Source organism: Podarcis erhardii (assembly GCF_964252035.2).
Source record: "Podarcis erhardii genome assembly, chromosome: 10".
NCBI lineage: Eukaryota > Metazoa > Chordata > Lepidosauria > Squamata > Lacertidae > Podarcis > Podarcis erhardii.
The window spans coordinates 24,592,714-24,613,910 of record NC_138500.1 but is presented as its reverse complement, the minus strand read 5'-3'; the positions used below and the strand labels follow the sequence as shown (position 1 = coordinate 24,613,910).

Sequence of the window (21,197 nt, the reverse complement as noted above, 5' to 3'; positions counted from 1 at the left end):
GAAAAAGTGGCCATATATTTTAAAAGCAAAATATGTTAATGCTGCCTTGGCTCCCAAAGTTGAACATGATGAGGTCTAATGTAGATTACCAAGTAGCATGTTAGCAACCCTTCCGTTTTTATGTAGCTCTTAAAGAGCTGCGGTTGGAAAGAGTCACCATGCACACGTCTGTGATACTCATTATCCCAACGTTGGCCATTAATCGGTCCTGCCATATGGCATCAATAAGGCAATCCTCCTGTACACTCTAAAATATCTACGTGTCAGTTATTCCTGACCAAAACAATATTGTTATTCTTTGGCACAAATCCTTACCAATTAGCTACCTTTGAGAAGCTGGCCAGATCTTTGTTACTTGGCAAACCAAAGCCATCTCAAAGGTATATAGGCTATAATGAGAGCCAGGATATTATTATTATTTTTTGCTAAAATATTAAGAGTAATATTTCTAGCGTCCCTGACCTCCACCTCTTGCATATTCATATTGTATGTTATGTACATCTGTTCATTATCTGGCCATTTCAACAGCCATCAATCATTCCGCTGACGTGGAGGGAAGCAGCAGTGATGCACAGTATTTTCTTCACTGGTGCTGCATTGTGACAAGGTGGGTATCTCAATGTACCTCTGGATGTAATAAAACTCACAGTTTAAAGGACATCAAAAAATTAGGGAAAGATTTACTTCAAAGTATGTTCACTACACTACTCAATTAATATGTGTCCATCTGACTCCTATGGAGAGAAATTATTCTAGGGTGGAGAGGGTGATGGGGGCAAAATGTCCTCTGATAGGACCTCTCCTCTGTTGGTGACTCCTGGAAGCTGTTAGGGCTCTGGTAGCAGCCCAAAGATGCCAGATGTTGGTGCTGGACCTGCCAGTGTAGGCCACATGCTGTCCGTGGACTAATTTTTCCATATGTCTGATATGTAAATACAGAATCTTATCATCCAAGCAACTCTGCAGTCTAAATGGTGGCCCAACTGACTTTCTTCTTCTGAGAAACAAATCACAGACCTGGAATAGGTCTTGTAGGCCATCTGGTCCAGTGGAGGAAATCCAGAGCTAAGGCAATTCAACTTGTCTCTGCAACTGCAGATGCCACAGTAGCCTGCCACCATTTTAGCCTCCTGCGGAACAGCAGCAGCAGGAAGAGAGACCTGTGAGAATTCAAAGACATTTTCATGAACAAGGCATGTGCCAGATGCAGTGGCATAGCATGCATTGGCAGCACCAGGGGCAGGGCAAGGATTGTACCTCCTAACCTCCTTGCAGACGTTGCATGGGAGGCAACAAGTGGTCTTCCCTGCATCCCTGCTGTACCTGCTGCTCATGGAGATTGCCTGCCAGTCACCACATTCTCCCTCTCAGCTTAGCGAACTCCCAGCAGAAGCAGCGGCTGCTGCTCCTTGGTGGGCTGGGTGGCATCCCAGGAGCGCTGGAGATGCAGCAGGTCTAGGAGGATGGCGGTAGAGAACAGGCTGAAGCACCAAGTGCAGCCCATCCCTGCCCTCCTCTCTTTGGTCATGCAGCACAAGGGTGGGCACCAACAGGTTCTGGGTGAGCGGGCAGCTTTCCTCTCTATGTTCCCACTGTGGGGCATGTGCTTCGCCCAAGGACACATGCTGGAAGGGAGGCACCAGGGAAGGACCAGGAAATGTCCAGGAACTGGCTGGTGGGAATTCCACCAAGGATGGGCTTCTCTTCGCCACCCACAAGAAGGAGGTGCTGCCGCAGCCCTGAAGACCTAGCCTGGGCCCGGCTTGCCTACCCGTGGCTCCAAAAAGTGGCAGCCACACAGCCTTGACGAGGGAGCCTGTTGTGGGCACGCTAGGTTGTGCTCCCTCAGAATTGTGCACCCGGGACCACAACCCCCCTCGCCCCACCCCCCACACTATGCCACTGGTCTGATGCGCAAAGAGAGAGTTTCCAGTGGTCTCTGCTGTCTCATAAGAAATGCTTCTTATATACAGTGGTACCTTGGCTGACAAACTTAATCCGTCCCGGAAGTCCGTTCTTAAACCAAAGCCGTTCTTAAACCAAAGTGTGCTTTCCCATAGCAGCAAGGGACTCAATTTACAAATGGAACACACTCAACAGGAAGCGAAACATGTTCTTATTCCAAGGCAAAGTTCACAAACCAAAACATCTACTTCTGGGTTTGCAGCGTTCTTAATCCAAGTTGTTCATAAACTAAGCTGTTCTTAAACCAAGGTACCACTGTACAAAGAAACATAGACAGCTGCCTTTGTTCTGAGTCAGATAATTGAACCTCAGCATTGTTTAAACTGGCTGGCAGCATCTCTCCAAGGTTTCAGGTAAGGAGATGTTGCCAGTCCCAGCTGGAGATGTCAGAGTTAGAACCAGGGTTGTAGCGCCTGCAAAGTCATATCTCTGCACTCAAGCCCTGGCCCTTCTCTTAACTTTAATTCAACTGGGGCCGGTAAGACTGAACTCAACAGAACTAGCTTTTCAAGCTAGCCTGCTAGAAAAAAATATATCAAGCCTAAATCTTCACATGGATAATCAGCATGTTAATTAAGACTTTTATTGTGCATGGAGGTCTGTCAGGCAGTTCTGGAGCCAAGTCTGAAGAAGTCGTCTTAGGGCACTGAGCGCTTTGCCAAAAAAAGGGGGGGGGAGCAAACAAAACAAAACAAAAAACCTACCATGACCAAGAGTGTCATGACCACTTAGAAAACTTTCTTCAAGGATGAGAATTCTTCTGCTGGCAACATGCTATCAGGAACATCTGGCCCAGTGCTATGTCACAGTTTCTTCTGTTTATTTTACAAACAGCCAGCCACTGCAACATTTTCGGGTTGTAGTAAATCTGAGATAGGAGAATAAGGAGCACAGAAGAAAACATCATCAAGTAGTAAAGTATAAATTAAGATCGGGGGGGGGGGATCAGAATGATGTGCATTGAAAAAGAGAGTATTTTATTTGCCACTGCAGCTGCAGATTTTCACATCTGAACCAGCTTGCCTTTGGCCTACATTGTCCGCTTCCCTTCACGATTCTGGATAAAACAAAACCAATCTGTACTCAGAGGATACAACCACAGCTCACAGAGGGTAGAAATAAGAAGGATAAAAGGGGTCTCTTTAATTAGTGGGAGATGGTTGGTAAAAAGATGGGGTCAAGGAGAGTACAGACATTTGGGTTTGAGGAGTGCAAGGGTCAGCTAGCAATTGTGTGTCAAAGAATATCTAGAAATGCAGTGGCTTAGAACAGTGGATCCCTTCCATTTATGCAAGGCACTTCCAATGGGAATGACTTCTGATTTTTCAGGTTCCCCACTGCAGCCCACCCATGCCCATCCAATGCCAATCTGATAGGTTCTCCAACCTCAGGAGTGGCTTTTCAGAGGGTAGTAGTGAGAAGGTCGAGCTGATGAAGCCCCATGCCATGAAGGCAACTCCACCTATGGGTTCTAAGCTAACACATTTCAAGTAATACATAGAACCTGACCAGTGGTATGCATGAAAATAGGAGCTAACATGAAGATATATCACTCAGAACAATGCAAATTGCTGAATCAGCAGCCCACTGGCTTCATCAATCCCCTGTCCGTATGATTCAGATGCAAGACAGACAGAGCTAGATCTCAAAATAAAAAAATTCCTTCCAGTAGCACCTTAAAGACCAACTGAGTTAGTTCTAGGTATGAGCTTTCGTGTGCATGCACACGAAAGCTCATACCTAGAACTAACTCAGTTGGTCTTTAAGGTGCTACTGGAAGGAATTTTTTTATTTTGTTTTGACCATGGCAGACCAACACGGCTACCTATCTGTAACTAGAGCTAGATCTATCAGTGTGGAAGAAACTGAATCCTGAAACAACATTGTTTATTGCAATTGCCACTCCTGATATGATACTGAAATACAATGCCACAATCTATCACGTGCATTTTGGGTGCAAAGAACTTTGCAGTCCTTCTGTCATAACAAAACCTGTAAGTTAGGTCTTTGCTATGGACATTTTCAACGAAAGTTAAATACCGTGGTTTGCTCAAGGCCATACAGCAAAGCTGGAATTTTAATCTGGATCTCTTTAGTCCAACATGATCACCTACATGCCTCATTTCCCAGCGTTCTAGTCACCTTGGTGTTTCAGTAGCATCAGGTTGGTATGTGTCTGTCTTCAGTACATCTAATAAAAGAGTTACTGTTGATTAGACTTTGAATGTCAAGTTTCCTTTGGAAGAAGTTGTGAAACTTAAGCAAGGGATAAATAAATGCAATTTCGCTCCCAGTTACTATAGGCCATTTAACTTTATGGTTTATCAAAAATCTGTTATTTAATGGGATGATTGGGTCTGTGTGTGGTTTCTACCTTCGGCTTTAGCCAATTTTCATAGTTTCTAAAAATTTACTGTAAGAGGTTATGGCTTGACAATGGGAGACCACTAAGGCTGCCAGCCTTGCCAAACTATGCTGAATTATAGTGGTTTTGTAGTATTGGGCTGTAAGCCACAGGGAACCAGAGGGCTATAGCGAGAGAAAATGCTTTTCTAGGCAGACCTTGTTCTTCTTCAAATACAGGATTCTAACTAGAGCTTATTACTACAGTTCATAATGGAAGATACTAGTATTTATTTGTACTAGTACCAAATCCGAGAAATGTGAAAAAGACAAGGCATGGGAGGCCTGCAATACAAGGTTGCTGTGTGGGCTGCTCCTGTTCAGCTTGCAATCCATAATTCTCCTTTAACAGACAGTCAGTATTCCATGCACTATGAGCATGCATTATTTGCCCATTTAGGGAGGGGAGTCTCTTCTAAAGATTTTCTGTACTTCTGCAAACCTTGGGGTTCTCCTGAGCTTGCTGATCTGCTTGCATAGCACCATGTTGGCTGGATAAAGATTGGCACTTGCAAATGTGTTTGCTATTAGTACAGTGGTACCTCAGGTTACATACGCTTCAGGTTACATACACTTCAGGTTACAGACTCCGCTAACCCAGAAATAGTGCTTCAGGTTAAGAACTTTGCTTCAGGATGAGAACAGAAATCGTGCTCCAGCAGCACGGCAGAAGCAGGAGGTCCCATTAGCTAAAGTGGTGCTTCAGGTTAAGAACAGTTTCAGGTTAAGAACAGACCTCCGGAACGAATTAAGTACTTAACCCGAGGTACCACTGTATATAATACGGGTTTGCATAGGCTCTGCATGTACCCCAAACTACAAGAAATGAGGTGACTTGGGGAAGGTTCTCACATTTCTGAGTTGGATGTTACCTTTTAACAAGGTTAGTGAAATCAATTCCTGGGTTGCTCTGTGGCCCAACCATGTTTTCTTTTCCAGAGAAACAAAAGCAAGCTGACTAGGGAAATGTTCAGAGCACGAGAGGGGAGGGGGACCAAAGTTTCATGGCAAAGTTTTCGACCAGATTATTAGCCACTTTCAGTATAACTAATACAAATGCAGAATATATTAGCAACAGTAGCAATAATAAATAATACAATTTAAATAATGGTGATGATGATGTTCAGTAGTAATGAAATGTTGAGTGTTACTTGGAAAATATACACAAAAGTGGGAGGGAATGGTTAGCTAGAACCCCCAAGGGGACCTTTTAAGAGGTGAGGATGCTTTGCCATGTCTCATTGTGGGTCCAACTTGTAATATTTAAAGTAGGGTTTCCCAAACTTCGGTCTCCAGCTGTTGGACTACAACTCCCATCATCCCTAGCTAGCAGGACCAGCGGTCAGGGATGATGGGAATTGTAGTCCAAAAACGACTGGAGACCCAAGTTTGGGATACCCTGATCTAAAGCATAAGAAAAAAGGGTGATGTGGCCACCAGAGGGCTCACGAATTTTCTAATAATTTTTGGCACGGCTTACATCACACATTCCCCGTATCGTAACACAGGCAAACAAGGCTACAACTATACCTGTAGAAGGCAAAGAGCAAAGCAGAAGTACACGGCAACACACACACACATATAGAGATGGAGAAAGATATTCTTTGGAAAAGGAGTATGGGGTTCCTATAAGCATCTACACAGGAAGTCCATAAAAGCAGTCCTGATGCTGAACTATTCTTAAGATATAATGGGAGGAATTCAGCACCAAGCTCTTCTGATCACTCCATCTGTGCAAGCGTTCCTGCTTTCTGGATAGAACAACCCCTCCTCCTCCTCCATCCATGCACTGCTCTGGAGGTTCTTCTGACCCTCCAGAGTGGATGTCAGAGAGGCACATGGGCATGTGGTGGAAGGAGAGGAGGCAAATTTCTGTTGTGCTAGCAAGAGCCTTTGCAGTAACTAACACTAGCACGCCATATTGGTTGAATTCAGGCCACAATATTTTTTATTGATTATTATTTATCCCATTAACACCTACATACCATCATATTGGTTGAATTCAGGCCACAATATTTTTTATTGATTATTATTTATCCCATTAACACCTACATACCATTCATCTTTTTCTAGTTCCAAACCAGGATGTGCATCTTCTGGGGCATGCTCTCACGCAAGTCACATGACCTGTGCCTCACTCTCCCCCCCCCCCCCAGCACTTTTTGAGGGTGAGATCTCCCATGCTTTTCTGAAGAGCGCAAGAGATCACGACACTCAAAATGGCTGCTGCCATCTTGTGTGAGAAAAAAATGGGATGTCCCTTTTTTCCATGGCACTTGGGGAAGTATGTACCTGTAGATTGAGGAGTATAAAATATATCAAGTTTGACTGAATTGCTCCAGCAACAGTATGTTCCTAGGTGCTGTTCAGAAGTCACATACAGCACTGTCATCATTCAGTAGGTTTTAGGCCCCCAATTCTGAACAGCAAGGCACTGAGTTCTCACCTACACTGAGAGCACATTGTTGGTAACAAACACATAACAAGAGCCATGCTGGATCAGGCCAATGACCCTTCTAGTTCAGCATTTTGTTTCCACGGCAGCCAACCAGATGCCCTTTGGAAGCCGGCAAGCAGGACATGATGAGCACAGTAATTTAATTTCCCAATTGTTGACTCAGATAACATCTCCAAGGAAGTCAGGGGATTTTAAAAAGAGACACGGGATCCAAGAGAGAAGAGTAGAACAGGCTGAATGTGAGCAGGCATAAAAGACTCAGTGACTGGACACGGAGGCTAAGGATGTATCCTATTCTCTGCAGTAACCAAAAGATGCCTCTGGGAAAACCACAAGCAAACATGAGCACCTCTTCCTTGTTTTTCTGCAGCACCTGGGACCTGGAAGCATGTGCTTTCTGAACTTGAAGGACTCCATTAGATGACATAAAAAATAGTCACTGGTAGATGTGCCCTCCATAATTCCCATTTAAAGCCCGCTAAGGTTGCATAAAAGTAAAGGTAAAGGGACCCCTGACCATTAGGTCCAGTCGTGGCCAACTCTGGGGTTGCAGCACTCATCTCGCTTTATTGGCCGAGGGAACTGGCGTACAGCCTCCGGGTTATGTGGCCAGCATGACTAAGCCGCTTCTGGTGAAACCAGAGCAGCACACGGAAACGCTGTTTACCTTCCCGCTGGAGCAGTACCTATTTATCTACTTGCTCTTTGACGTGCTTTCGAACTGCTAGGTTGGCAGGAGTAGGGACCAAGCAACGGGAGCTCACTCCGTCATGGGGATTCAAACCGCCAACCTTCTGATCAGCAAGTCCTAGGCTCTGTGGTTTAACCCACAGCGCCACCCGTGTCCCTAAGGTTGCATACCTTATCCTAAATTTAAAGAATGTTTAAAGCACATGACATGACTTCAATGAAACATGGCCCCCACCCCAAAAATATTTGGGGCGCAAAAGGGCTTGTCCCCCTGGAGCTGGTGCCCCTGCTCCAAAGCTAAGCATTTAGGAGCACTAAAAATACAAGGTGCTTCAGCTTCAAGGTGCTCAAGTTCTGTTATGCACAATGGAACATCACAGAAAACACCATTTAAGTCACTCTGAATTAAGATTTCATAACACCCCAAATCATTTGCAGAGAAAATTGTAGATCAAGTCAAAAGGCAGCGCATGGAGACCTGCATTGACTGTTGCAAAGCAGCCCTAATTATTATTAGTCTAATTCCCATTATGAGGCTGCATAGGCACTGGCTCCTAGGGGCTGAGGCAGTCTCCCCCTCCCCCATTTTTGGGGTTTTTTTTAAAGGGCCAGGCCCCCTCCATGTTCAGAGGGTGTTTGGTTCCACCCGCTGGCTCCTCGCAATGTCACACACGCAATGTCAGGATGTCACATTGGGCCCCCTCAATCAACTTGAGAACATGGTGCCTCTGTGAGGCTGGTTCCTGCATTTCACTCTCTATATCGTATGAGTTATAAAATCCAAAGACAGCATTTCCAACAGTTTTAAGGAATCTGTTCAACTGGTGAAAGTTGCATTCCTGGCGTAAGTCAGAAAGAGAAATACGATTTATCTGTGGGAAGCAGACAAGGGACTTCTTGGCCTCTCTTCTACTGAGTCATCTTTCTCTCCCCCCCACCCCCCCGCCGCCTTTCATACTGACAGTGGTTTCTAGGAAATGTGTAGACCTTCAAACATGAGTCAATAAATTGCTTATCAAATCTCACACAAGATCCTTTCAGACCACGATAAGATAAAAAGTGGATAATCTTGCCAAAGCCCAATGCTGCCTCTGTGGAAATGTGTAAACTGGCTACGGAACAAGTCAAGGTGTAGAGTCCTTGCTGAATGTATGCCCTTTCCTTCAGCCTAGCTCATTGGGGAAGGACTGTAGTGCAATGGAGTAAAAATGTATGACGCATTCATCTCCTGTTAAATGTGTCGTGGGGTGGCCAAGTCGGGGCAATGCAGGTGGAGAATTGGCCAAGGACCCAGAGGAAAGCTCCAGCAGGATGTGGTGGCCTCTGATGGGAGTGGGGGAATCGGCTAGTGAGGATCCTGGATGGGGGCTGCCGCAAGAGCTATTCAGCAGTGGAACAGGCTCCCTCAGAAGGTGGTGGACTCTCCTTCATTGGAGGTTGGATGGCCATCTGTCATGTATGCTTTAGTTGAGATTCCTTTGTAGCAAGCAGTTGGACTAGAAGACCCTCAGAATCCCTTTCAACTCTACAACTTATCATTCAACCTGCTCTCTTGTCTCATCCGTACCTGGGTGTTCCATCACCTTCTCTGTCCCTGCCTCCCTCTCCAAGCATGGCAGAGCCTCTCACTGATAAACCCACTCCTGCGCCCTCAGATACTGAGAGTAGCCCCAGCCTGCTCAGAGGGAGAAGAAGGAGCAGACTGGGGGGGGGAGGTGTCAGAAGTTGTAGAGGCAACAGGGTTTAGTCGGCAGAAGGCAGTCCAGAATGAGAGGCAGAAGTGGTGGTTGGAGAGGAGTGGGGTTAAGAGGCAGAGATCAAGCAGACAGCTGAAGAAGCCAGGGAGTCTCCCCCTCCTGCTGCATCCAACTGCCCTCCAAACCTGGTCTCTCAGAACACAAAGAGGAATGAAAAGGGTGGAGAAAAGAGAGACAAGAAGAAGGAGCCTCAGGTTGCTGGGGAAGGACCAGGGGGGGGGGAGCCTTAGAGAATGGTGGGAAAGCAGAGCCATTCATTCCTCGCAACTGCCTCATTGGGGCAAGACCTACTGGGAAGAGTTGCTGAGATCACTAGGCGTGAGCTATTTGGTTTATATAAATAAAGAGTTAACATCACTGACATCTTGTGAGTTATTACTGGCTTGCTCCCGCCTCCCGCCTTGACAGCAGCACCTCCAGCAAAATCGTAGCCAGAGTTCTTTGCCATCATCTACCTAGGAATGGGGACGTGGGTGGTGCTGTGGGTAAAACCTCAGCGCCTAGGACTTGCCGATCGCATGGTCGGTGGTGCAAGTAGATAAATAGGGACCGCTTACAAGCGGGAAGGTAAATGGCGTTCCGTGTGCTGTGCTGGCTCGCCAGATGCAGCTTGTCACGCTGGCCACATGACCCGGAAGTGTCTGCAGACAGCGCTGGCTCCCGGCCTATAGAGTGAGATGAGCGCACAACCCTAGAGTCTGACAAGACTGGCCCGAAAGGGCAGGGGTACCTACCTAGGAATGGGAGAAAAATTTGATTCAGTTTGCATTTTAAGCAGAATCTATCAAATTCACCACACTTCAAAATTCACACTTACCCAAATTTTGTGATGCAGTTCTCAAACAAAGCACCCCTTTTCCCAAGCACCTCTTCAACCCTCTATTACTATTTTTTTTTTTACAAACAGAATAAACAAAATCCCACGAGGCAGCCACTAAAAGAAATGGAAGTGCTCTTTGCTGTAGTCAGAGAGGATAGGAAATCACATTAGCCTGTAAGGTAGGGCAGATTGCAATGTGATTTCATGTGATTTAATAAAAGTTAGAAAGCCTCCAATCAAGCACTCTATAACAGATCAGTCTGCAAACTTGTGATTTCAGAGTTAACGTTAGCAGGAGCTTGTTTTGATGGTGGGCTCAAGTGTGCATAGATGCATCCAGCTTCTCATTTCGTTCAGCTGAAAGGTAAACGACAGCTGATCTCTGGCTGTGTGTGAAGCCGGCTGAAACGTGACCATTCATACATTTCATTTCCCATTGCAGCTTCAGTTTCTTTGACTTCTTAAACTGTTTTTCCTCCTCCCCCTGCCCTTTGCTAATGTACATTCTTCTGGGGGGGGGGGAGAGAACATGCTCCAGTGCTCCAGTTTCAGAATGCAAAGGTATGATGTTATTTGTCACCATGCCCAAAAAAGTCCTTACTCAGTAACTTTGCCAGAAGAGGGAGAGGGAGAGAGAGAGAAGGCAAATGTTCCCCCAGCTGTTTCCTGTCTACAGTGTCTGTGTAATGTAGATAAATGTGAGGATTTTCTCTAAATCCCTCTTCTGTTTGCTAAATCTCACTGTCACTGCTAAAATCAGTGCAGATAGAGCCTGCGCAATGGAATAAAAGTCCTCAATATTGAAATGTGACATTGCTCTCAACATCTCACCTCTCTCTGGATTTCTTTTCTTCCCTTTTTTCCCTCCCCCACCTCATTATTACTGCTAACCAATTCATTTCCAGAGTTTGCACTTAAGAAGCAATGGAAAAAATCAACAGTCTTTCAACACAATTATTTAAGTGCTGCTTTTGTGATTTCTTGAAGGTAAATCTTTCTTCCTATTTGATTTTTCTTTTTAAAGAAAATATTGTGGTTATATTGTGTGTAATCTGATTCTGCTTAGAAGAGTGTTATATGCACTTTTTCAGTGTCATTATTTCTGTACTGGGAATTTTATTTCTAAACTGCTGAACAGACAGTTTTAGCAGAGCTGAAGAATGACTGCATGTGATGGTTGTTCTGAACACAGCTAGGTAACTGACGAGGTAAAGCTATTGCAGGTACTTAGGAATTCAGCTTGTGTTGGGGAAACTTTTTTGCAAAATTCTGGCTAGCTTGTCATATCTGAAATTTCTACTAACATCATTTTCTGTAGCTAGTGCTGCTAGCATGGAGCAAGAAATTTTAAAGTTTCTCTGCAGGTGCAAATGCTGACATTGTGATAGTCATTTGACAGCAGGTAGCTGGTTCACTTCTGTAAGACTGCTATATGCACAGAATTAACATTGAACGTACAGCTGTTTTCTGACAGTGTTGTACATTTACTTCTTTTTAATGCTTTCCTGTTAAGTCAACATTAAGTTTGTTTTTCCTTTTCTAAAACAGAAACCATGTACAGCTTTTGCTGGCTATGCAGATTGATGATAAGATTAAGTTATTCTGCATTAAGGAAAGTAGAGATATCTTCATGTCAAGCTTTATTTTGCACTCTGCAAAGAGGCTTTTGTCAGGCAAAGTTGGAGATGGAATTTTTATACCATATTACTAGTCATTGCTCCTTAAGAACATAAAAAGCTTTTAAGGTTAATTTTGGCTTCAGTAGATGCAGTGACCTCTGTTTCTCTCAGCTGGCCTTCACTCAAGTTTCCATTCTCAGCAAGATTATATCCTTCAAGAACAATTTTTGTTTTGTTTTGTTTTTCCATTTGTAGCAGGATTTTGTACAGCTGAAACAGTCTCTAAAGCAGTAGGTGCCAATTTAGTTTTGTTTTTTTAATTATCTAAGTAGGATTTATCCATTTCATTTTAAGATGGTGGAATTTTGTAACAGTAGAAGCAAACAGAATGCAATGCAAATCTTGCTGAATTCAGTAGCCATTGGAGAGTCAGAGTTACAACTCCACAACTATGTGCATCCTTTGCTCAGTTTACTGAAGAGTTGGAATTAAACTACTGAGGTTGTTTTTTGTGTGTGTGTGTCTGTGTGTGTGTGTATGTGTGTATGTGTATATATATATATATCCCCAATATACTACAGATTCCAAATTGCTGTCATTTAGCCATGGTCTACTGAAATCAACTGAGCTATCCCAATTTATAAGTGAAGACAGCTTCTGCCAGTTTGGTGTGCATGACCTAAACATGCTAACAGAACCACATCTGACTAAGCTCTAAGGGACTTACTCCCTAGTGAGTCTAAGAAGGACTGCAGTTTCAGTCCAGAAGTTCTAAGAAGGGTAAAAGGCATCTTCAGAAAGAGATAAGCAATATATTGTATGGGTGCTTTCCCCAACATTCTGGATTCTGCTAGACCCTTTCATATGAGCTAGAAGCATGGGGGTCTACCCCCAACTTTCCTTTACGTTCTGCTGTCTGCACTGATTTTGCTAATCCCTTTCCATGGGAACTAGAGGCTGTGTGACTTGTGATTGTCGGTTGGGAAAACCATCCGTATAGACCTCTTGTTTAAATCTTCCACTGCATTACTTTGATTGCATCCACTGTGTTAGGTTATTTCTCTATCACAAGATGTGTCTAGTAACAGATTGATGATTTGTGGTGCTGTCTTTGACAGTAGGGCAGTTTGCATGTGTATTTACTTAGCATAAACTGATACTTGGTTCTTGGGGCAGCCAGACAAGTTCGGAAACATACAAATGAATGCATTTTAATCTGTGGCATCCCTGCTGCCACCGCTGTGTCTCTGAGAAATGTTTTCAGTCAATTGAAAGCGTCATCCGTTTAGACGAATCAGCGCTCACCCAAATTTCGTTGGAACATTCATATGTGCTGCTTGATTTAAAGCTTGTTGAATGGGAGGAGTTGCGGAAGGGCAAGGAAGGTGTAAAAGCCATGGAGCAAGCCATCTGTTGGCTTCCTTAAGTGCCACTGTTTTGGACCGCCGCTCTCCACATGTAGTAGACACTGGATCTTCTCCTGAAGGAGAGATTTGTGAAAATCTCAGCTGTAAACACAATTGGTCATTCATTATAGGGGTGTTTAGCCTGCCTTGCACTGTCCTGAGTCAGACTCAGAGTCCAAATGTAATCAGATGCTTCGATAAAACTCCACCCACATGGCAGTGCATGCTTTTAAAGGCCTCTGTTTCCCATTCAATTTGGACATACAATAAATTGGACACACCTATTGAAAAGACCAGCGGCCAAATTGTTAGATCATCGTAAGTATTTTCTTATGAATCCCACCATCCCCATCTAAATGAAAATGAACAGGAAAGGTACAGAAGAGAGTATTATTTCTGTCAGATTCCTGAATAATCTTTTAAGGGACAATTTTATGTTTTTTCAGAGCTAGGTCCATAGGTCCATTTGGCCTAGGAGCATATGAATCCATCCCTTTCCTTCAAGTCATTGATTGTTTTATAATTTGTCAGGGTGGGGGGAGTGTTGAAACTCTTGGCAATTGCATTGTGTCATATTCTTGGCTTGCACTAAAGAAGGGGGGGGGGACATGGAGACCCTGTATCTTGTCCCAGAACTGATAATTCACTTACAACGTAACTCTCCCGAAAAGTCTTTAAAAAATATAACATTTCTGAATGAGGCTTATGTTTGAGGCAAGGCCAGATGTGAATTAAGAACACCCTGCTAAACACACAGTGTTCTTAGACAGATACACAATGCCATTCCGTTGAGACCATGATGGAAGAGCTCTTTGAACTGCATCCTTGGAAGCAAGAGCATGAAGTCAGCAGGTGATTTACCTCTGCACACAACAGCTTTTAAGATATCATTGAACAGAGGAAGTGATATTATTAAAACATTGCCTCTTGAGAGCTTTAAGAATGAAATACAGAGGGGCTTTACTGTCATGTTCATGCATTCAGGGTTTTTCTTTTGTTTTGCAAATTTATTTTTTAACGTTACAAAGCTGAGGGAGGACTCATGTTGCAAATGCGAAGAAGGGGTATTTTCCAATCACTCCTTTGTGTATCTCATTTTGGTCTTTGTGTTGGATGTTTTCATTCTATCAATGTCATTATGATGAATGAAAGTGATGGTTCCAGCTTCTATACTAGCTGTTTTAATACACACTAGCAATTAACCCGCCAGTCATAGCTGGGCATAGAGTGTTGGCTTGCAAAGAGCAAGGCCTGCGCAGGGGCAATGGATCCTCACTCGCTCTGTATTAACCATAAGCTGCCTGAATGGTAGGACCAGTCCAGGTGCCAAGGGTAGATTCTGCCCTTATGCTAGCAGTGGGAAACTATGTTCCAAATGTTGCTGGGATCCAACTCCCACCATCCCTGTCTGTTGGCCATGCTTTGTGGGGCTGACAAACACCTGGAGGACCACAGGTTCTCCAGTCATGCCTTACATGTACTTTTTCCAATGAGAGTGAATGGCAGCCATATGGGGCAAACTGAAAGAGGACACTACTGAGACCAAACCTACTTTACAACCATGGTGAACCCAGCCATTGAGAATATCCTCTTTTCCTATTTGCATAGGCTCTTCTGGATCTGGGGTTTTGGTCATGTTGGGGTATGATACAGTGCGGGGGGGGGGGAGTTGAGAAATGTCTTATATATGAAGGATTACTCAACTAGATGATACATGACAGATGGCCACCCAACTTCTGCTTTAAAACTTCCAAGGAAGGAATGACCACCACCTCTCATGGGAGTCTGTTCCACTGTCAAACAGCTCTTACTGTCAGAAAGTTCTTCCTGAAGTTTAGTTGCAATATCCTTTCTTGCAACTTGAATCCATTGGTTTGGGTCCTAGCCTGCAGACCAGGAGAAAACAAGCTTGCCCCATCCTCCAGGTGACAGCCCTTTAGATATTTGAAGATGATTATCATATCTCCTCTCCATTCTCAGTAGCCAGAAAATGTTGAGCATCTGTTGCAGGGAGCTGGAGAAAACCAAGGAGATTCAGAATGGAGTGTCCTGGAAGAAGTAATAGTAGCACACTAGAACCGGTCCCAGCTGTATTTCAGAATTCCTATCTAGCAGGTGTTTAGGTGTTCCCAATTGCTTCTGAATCTAACAAAACATAAGAAGTGCTTTTGTGCTTTGATGGTGCTTGTGTTTGCCATTTCCGCCTGGTCCTTCAAACGTTCTGGGGAAGAATGTGACTAAATTGTCACTGATGTCCAGGAGAGATCAGTTCACTGCAGCTGCTTTGTGCTGCTCCAGTAACACAAAGCAGCTGCTAATCCTAATTTAAACAGCATTTATACAAGGGTTTAGAGCTGCTTTGGTAGCTGGACCACACCCAATCCATTTGGCCTTGCCCTTTGCAGTTGAACCATACTATATCTGTTGATTTAAACCCTCTGCAAACTGACAACTGTAACACTGCCTGGGTTTACCTATTAGCTGCCAGGATCAATAAGATACTCAGGGTAGGGCTCCTGTGCTTTTAATTGTAATGCAAAAGAGCATTTTGGGGGAGGCAGGGGCAACTCTGTGAGTTACAGTGGTTAGAGAAGCTTTGTCTTCTGTTGAATCTGGCAATTCTCTTTTCCCTACACTTTCAGGAACAGTCTTCATAACAAAGGGACTGGAAAGCCTTTAGAGACTTTGGACTCTGGACGTTTTCCGTGTTTTTCTACCCCTCCCCACCCTACAATTTCCCTCAGAGGATTGATTTGCATGACCTTTGACTGCATGGGATGTGGCTTGGCTTGATCCCTGCCCTGGTTGTCTCACATATGGTGGGAGAATGTCAATTTCCAATCAAGGGAGGCTTGAGTCCATGCCTCTGTCTGGAAGCCCTGGGCTCTCTGTGCCTTTCCCCCACCAATCCCAGATATGTGTGGGCAAAAAGCAGTTGCTCAGGGAAGAACAAAATGCACCCAACGCATGTTCAGTGGTGCCCTGTTAATGACTTCACATGTTCCTGGGATGAGCCCTATATTTGAAAGCAGCTTCTGTGACTGAACCCGCAAACAAGGTTTGGCTCAAGTTAAACCCTGGTGGGTGCAGAATTAGGTTTTCTAATTCTGTACAAGCCACACAATTGGACAGTGCTGAAAAACTGACCAGGCAGGCAGGAAGACTCATTGCCCCAAACATTACCATATTTTTCGCCCTATAGGACGAAATGAAGGGGAAATGTGTGTGCGTCCTATGGGGCGAATGCAGGCTTTCGCTGAAGCCTGGAGAGCAAGAGGGGTCGGTGCTCACTGACCCCTCTCGCTCTCCAGGCTTCAGGAAGCTATCCGCAACCCGTGGGAGAGCTGCACGACTTCGCGCAGCTCTCCCACGGCTAGCGGAGAGCTTGCCTGCACCCAGAAGCTTGGGGCGCGCTGAGCTCAGCATGCCCCAGGCTTCCGGCTTCGCGCAGCTCTCCGCTAGCCGTGGGAGAGCTGCGCAAAGTTGCGCAGCTCTCCCACGGCTTGCGGATAGCAGCCTGTGCTGGTGGCAGGGGAAGCTCGGGCTTCCCCCGCCCCAGCCCTGCACCTGGGGGGGAATAATTTCCCCCCCTTTATTTCCCCCCCAAAAAACTAGGTGCATCCTATGGGGCGAAAAATATGGTGCTTATCCTAGGACCTTAGAAGATATTTCCTTATTGTGAAGGAAAGCAAGGGTTTTTTGTATAACTTAACATTGTCACATTTACGCTGCATTCGCGTTGCAGTTTATTCCATTTTCATGACTTTTCCCTGTTAATGTCCACATTACATTTGAGCTTTCGCATGCTGTAAAAACCACTTCCAGGACTATAGTGGAATATAGTGCAAGTTTAGCACTCATTTCCACACTAGTTATAAACAGATTATTATTTTTCTGGAAACAAATAATAAGGAAAAGAACACTGAACTTGGAGTATATTACATTATAGTCCCAGAAGTGGCTTTTACATTGTGTGAAATCTGAACTATGATGAGGAACTTAACACTAAGGGGAAAGTCATGAAAATGGAATGAACTTCCATGTGAATGCAGCCATAGTCTCTGTTTCAATATAATGTGAGCTATCTTGGATGCAACTCTAACAAGTCTGAATCAACATCTGGGGACCCAAGGTTGGAGAAGACTGGTGTAAACAATACTAAGCTAGATGGTCAAATCGTCTGACTGTGTAAGGCAGTTTCCTATATTCCTATATTCTATGTTCCTATAACCTGCCTCTGGGCTTCCCAGAGACATCTAATTGGCCAATAAGGAAATGTGGTGATGGATTGAATGCAATAAATCCTCAGCCATTCCCAGCTATTAGTCATAAATGGGTCATTGAAGGAAAGATTAGGCCTGGAAGCCTATGTCCTTCTCCCACCTTCATTACACCTTTGGCCTGGCAGCATCTGCATTCTCGTACAATATGGTTTAAGGGTTCACCCAGAACATAAAACATGATTGCGCAGAACATAATTGCAAGCATGTTATGCAGGTGTTCTTGCCCCGGAAACCAGCAATGTCTCTTTCCATTGTTCCTGTGGTGGTGGTGGTGCCCTGAAAGCTGAACCAGCTTCTTGCTGTGGTACAAGATGAAAAGAAAATGCATCTCTTTAATCAGACCAGCATCTTGATATTCCCTCTGCATGGATCCTAAGTCTTATTCTTAGCGCCATCAATTAACGCGGTGGGAAGTAAGGAAGGATTTTAATCTACTGAAGCTTGTAGCCCCTGCTGTGTGCTATCTTGTCTATGGAACCAGGCTTGTGTATCCAACAACACAGAAATTGGTCCAGGACACCAAGTGCGTAGTGGGCTCTCACTATCAGCCACAGTAGACTGGGGGTTCCAACTAGCTGTTGCATTGGGGAAAGAATCACCCCAGTAGAAATTGCCTACCAAGCAGAAATTATTCGACGTGTGCTCTGTGATTACGGAAACAACATATGCACTTGGTAAAAATGCACCCTGCACATACAAAGAAATTCCTCTACTATCAGGTCAGCAGGGACCTTTTTCAGCCGAAGGGCCACATTTTCTCCTGGGCAACCTTCTGAGGGACCGTGTGCCAATGGTGGGTGTGGTCCAAGGCAAAAAGTGGGTGAGGCAATGCATCTTCAGCAGGCTGCATTCCAGCCACACACATACACACTTCTTTCAAGAAAATCAAGATGTGTTATTACGGTTCAAGGATACATTCTACCCAGGCAAAAGCATTCAGAGCATGGTGCAGGACGGCTATGGGATGTGGCGTGGGGGCACTTCTGAGGGATGGATAGAGATGCCTTGAGGGCCACGTTGAACCCCCAGGTCAGAGGTTCTCCACCAGTGCTCTAGTCTACCAAAACTCTTTGGGCCCTCAAAATTCCCCAGATGTTATCATCTGAGGCCAAATGCTTCTGAATTCACTTTTCAGGAGAAATCTAGTGGTGTTCCAGACTGTGTGAGACCTGTTGATTAATTTATTTTATGGATTTGTTGCATTTATATCCCACTTTTTCTCCAAGGAGTTCAAGGTGGCGTACGTGGGTGTCCCTCTCCTCATGCAATCCCCACCACAACCCTGTGACGAAGATCAGGCTGAGTGTCAGTGATTGGGCCAAGGTCACCCTGTAAGCTTCATGGTCAAGTGGGGATTTGAACACTGGTCTCCCAGGTCCTGGTCTGACACTCTAACCGCTGCACCACACTGGCTCTCTAATGCTAATGCTCTTATCAAATCTCTAAGTTTTCCCTTTGCCAAATTTGCTTTAAAGTTCACTTTTGTCAAAAGCACCAGGGGTCCTCCTAACACATGGCATATGGCAACCAACTTTCACAGTAAATAGGAGGTGGGAGAGGAACAGTGTGGACCTGGTGGGTGAAGCAGAATGGGAAATTTCCCAAAAAAGGCCGTGCTTCAGGATTCTACTGGGAAACTCTGATGCAGTCTCTCTCTCTCTTTTACTTCTTTGGCAGGTGAAGATGCACACTGTGTCCTACATTCATCTCTTCTACTTTGGTCTGTGTTTGCTTACATTAACCAGCTCCTCTGCTGCTGCTGCCCCGGAGACACTTTGTGGTGCTGAGCTGGTTGACGCTCTTCAATTTGTCTGCGGAGAAAGAGGATTTTATTTCAGTAAGTTTGAACATTTGCTACCATTTCCCTCATACAATCAGTTCTAATCCCCTCTCCCCTCGTTTTTCATGGGGATACAGTTATTTAAGGCTTGCGTATGCATAGTTCTAGCAAAGGTCAAGCAAAGCACAATATTTGGTCTAAGTTCAGCATCTTCCCTCTGCCCTCCACTCCCTGCCGGATTTAGGTTTGATGAGCTACTGAAGGTAATGGGGTCCTTCCTCAACAACAAATTGCTTTTTTGTGTTGAATACATGCTATATGGTAATTTATGGACCTAATAGGTATCTAAAGCCATTTGCACATAACAAAATATGTATCAAAGTAATTGTTGAACTGAAATACAATTAATACAGGTTTTTTCCTTTACATTTTTTTGGGGCCCCCAAGAGAGTGGGGCCCTAAGCTATAGCTTGTTTAGCTTATATGTAAATGTGGCACTGCCCAGCAACCTTTAACACAGTTATTTCCCTCATCCTCCTGTTGTATTTGCTAGGATTCCCACCCCCACCTCCGGTAGAACATGTTGCATCTGGCAACTCTTGAGAAGTGCAGCACAGCACTTTTAAGCAAGTGACAAAGAGGGTTCCACATTGCATTGCCAAACTCGCTTTACTACAGCATCTGGTCTGAGCGGTTGTATGAATTGACGTTTATTGAAGTGGGAAGTGTTGGAGACAGGAAATGACTGCATAAAGCAACTGCTAGGAGATGAGTGTTTTGCACTGATCAGTCCTTGCTATTGACTTGGCTTCAATAGGTTTGGGTAGCAGGGATAGGAAAAAACCTGCATTGGCCTCTAGAAAGCTAGGTGATCATGTGACTGCATGGATAAAGGCCATTGCTTGGCCGGAGAAGAGCACTAGAGTAGCTGAGTGGCTTCTCCTCTCTGATCCTTAAGGTGAATTCAGCTAATATCTATAAGAGTTTCAGTCTTTGATTAAAAGGATTTGCCCTTGGTTATCAATAGTGGATCAGTTGCAGAGCAGTGATATTTAGCAGCTAGGAAGCTACAACATATGTCAGGGTACAGTGTAAAAGCAGCACACACAAGGCTTCCATTCCATATTTTTTTTTAAAATAATTTTTATTAATTTTACAACATAAACAAAAAACAAACAAACATAACACGACTTCCCCAAACCTCCCCTTCACTGCATTCTTGTTTTAAAATTTTTTAGCAATCCTTCATCCCTTTTTATATTTAATTCTCTCTAAAGTTTTTTAAGTTTCAATTTTTACAGCTGTAATTCTTTATATCCAATCCCTTGACATCTTAACATTCCGAAATTTTACAACAATTTTTAAGATAGATTTTGAATTTTTTCCATTCTTCTTCCACTGTCTCTCTCCTCTGGTCACGGATTCTGCCGGTCATCTCTGCCAGTCCCATAAATTCAGTCACCTTGGTCTGCCACACAAGGCTTCCATTCCAGAGGCAGTGTGTATAAGCCAAGTCATATATAGCCTGTGTCTTCACTGCTTTCCTTGATTTCTTTGTTCATTTGTTCTCTGTTGCTCCAGAGGGCCGGGCTTGAACCCATTGGTGGAAATGGCAAGGAAACTGATTTGGATTAAACATTAGAAGAGACTTCCTAGTGATAAGGGTTATTTGACAGTGGAACAGTGGACTGCCTTGGGAGGTGAAGGGCTCTGCTTTGCTGGAAATATTTAAGCTGAGGCTGGACAAGCATTGTAGTTGCATCCTGCATTGCGGATATGGCATTGAGCAGGGAGTTGGACAAGGGTCACATCCATGCCGTGCATTTAAAGCACTCTTATACTCTTTAACAGTCATGAAGAATCCTGAGAATTGAAGCTTTTAAGGGTGCTGGGACTTATAACTCTGTGATGTTGATACACTTCACAAACTGCACTTTTCGGGTTTCTTTGAAGGGTGCCATGACTGTTAAAGTGGTATAAGAGTGCTTTAGATGTACGGTGTGGGTTGTGACACGA

General features: G+C 44.4%; 1 protein-coding gene and 1 long non-coding RNA gene across 4 annotated transcripts in view; one reads left to right on the top strand and one right to left on the bottom strand.

Annotated features, from left to right (window-relative positions):
* Nucleotides 1-1,354: 1,354 nt before the first annotated feature.
* The window catches only part of LOC309351389, an 84,147-nt gene continuing 64,304 nt past the window's right edge, over nt 1,355-21,197 (bottom strand). The window contains exons 4-6 of the long non-coding RNA XR_014160815.1: nt 19,138-19,212; nt 2,670-2,833; nt 1,355-1,455 (exon numbers count right to left, since the gene is read on the bottom strand). This is a non-coding gene — a long non-coding RNA (uncharacterized lncRNA). The remainder of the gene's footprint in view (nt 1,456-2,669; nt 2,834-19,137; nt 19,213-21,197) is intronic.
* IGF1 (insulin like growth factor 1) overlaps nt 10,569-21,197 on the top strand; it is a 63,020-nt gene continuing 52,391 nt past the window's right edge. The window contains exons 1-2 of one of the 3 annotated variants that reach the window (XM_081879015.1): nt 10,569-10,654; nt 19,079-19,238. In XM_081879015.1, coding sequence (XP_081735141.1) covers nt 19,085-19,238 — 154 coding nt within the window. In that variant the 5' untranslated portion in view covers nt 10,569-10,654; nt 19,079-19,084. Of the gene's footprint in view, nt 10,655-10,761; nt 11,081-19,078; nt 19,239-21,197 lie in introns of those variants that run through there. The other 2 variants (XM_081879013.1, XM_081879014.1) reach the window with 2 other exon arrangements.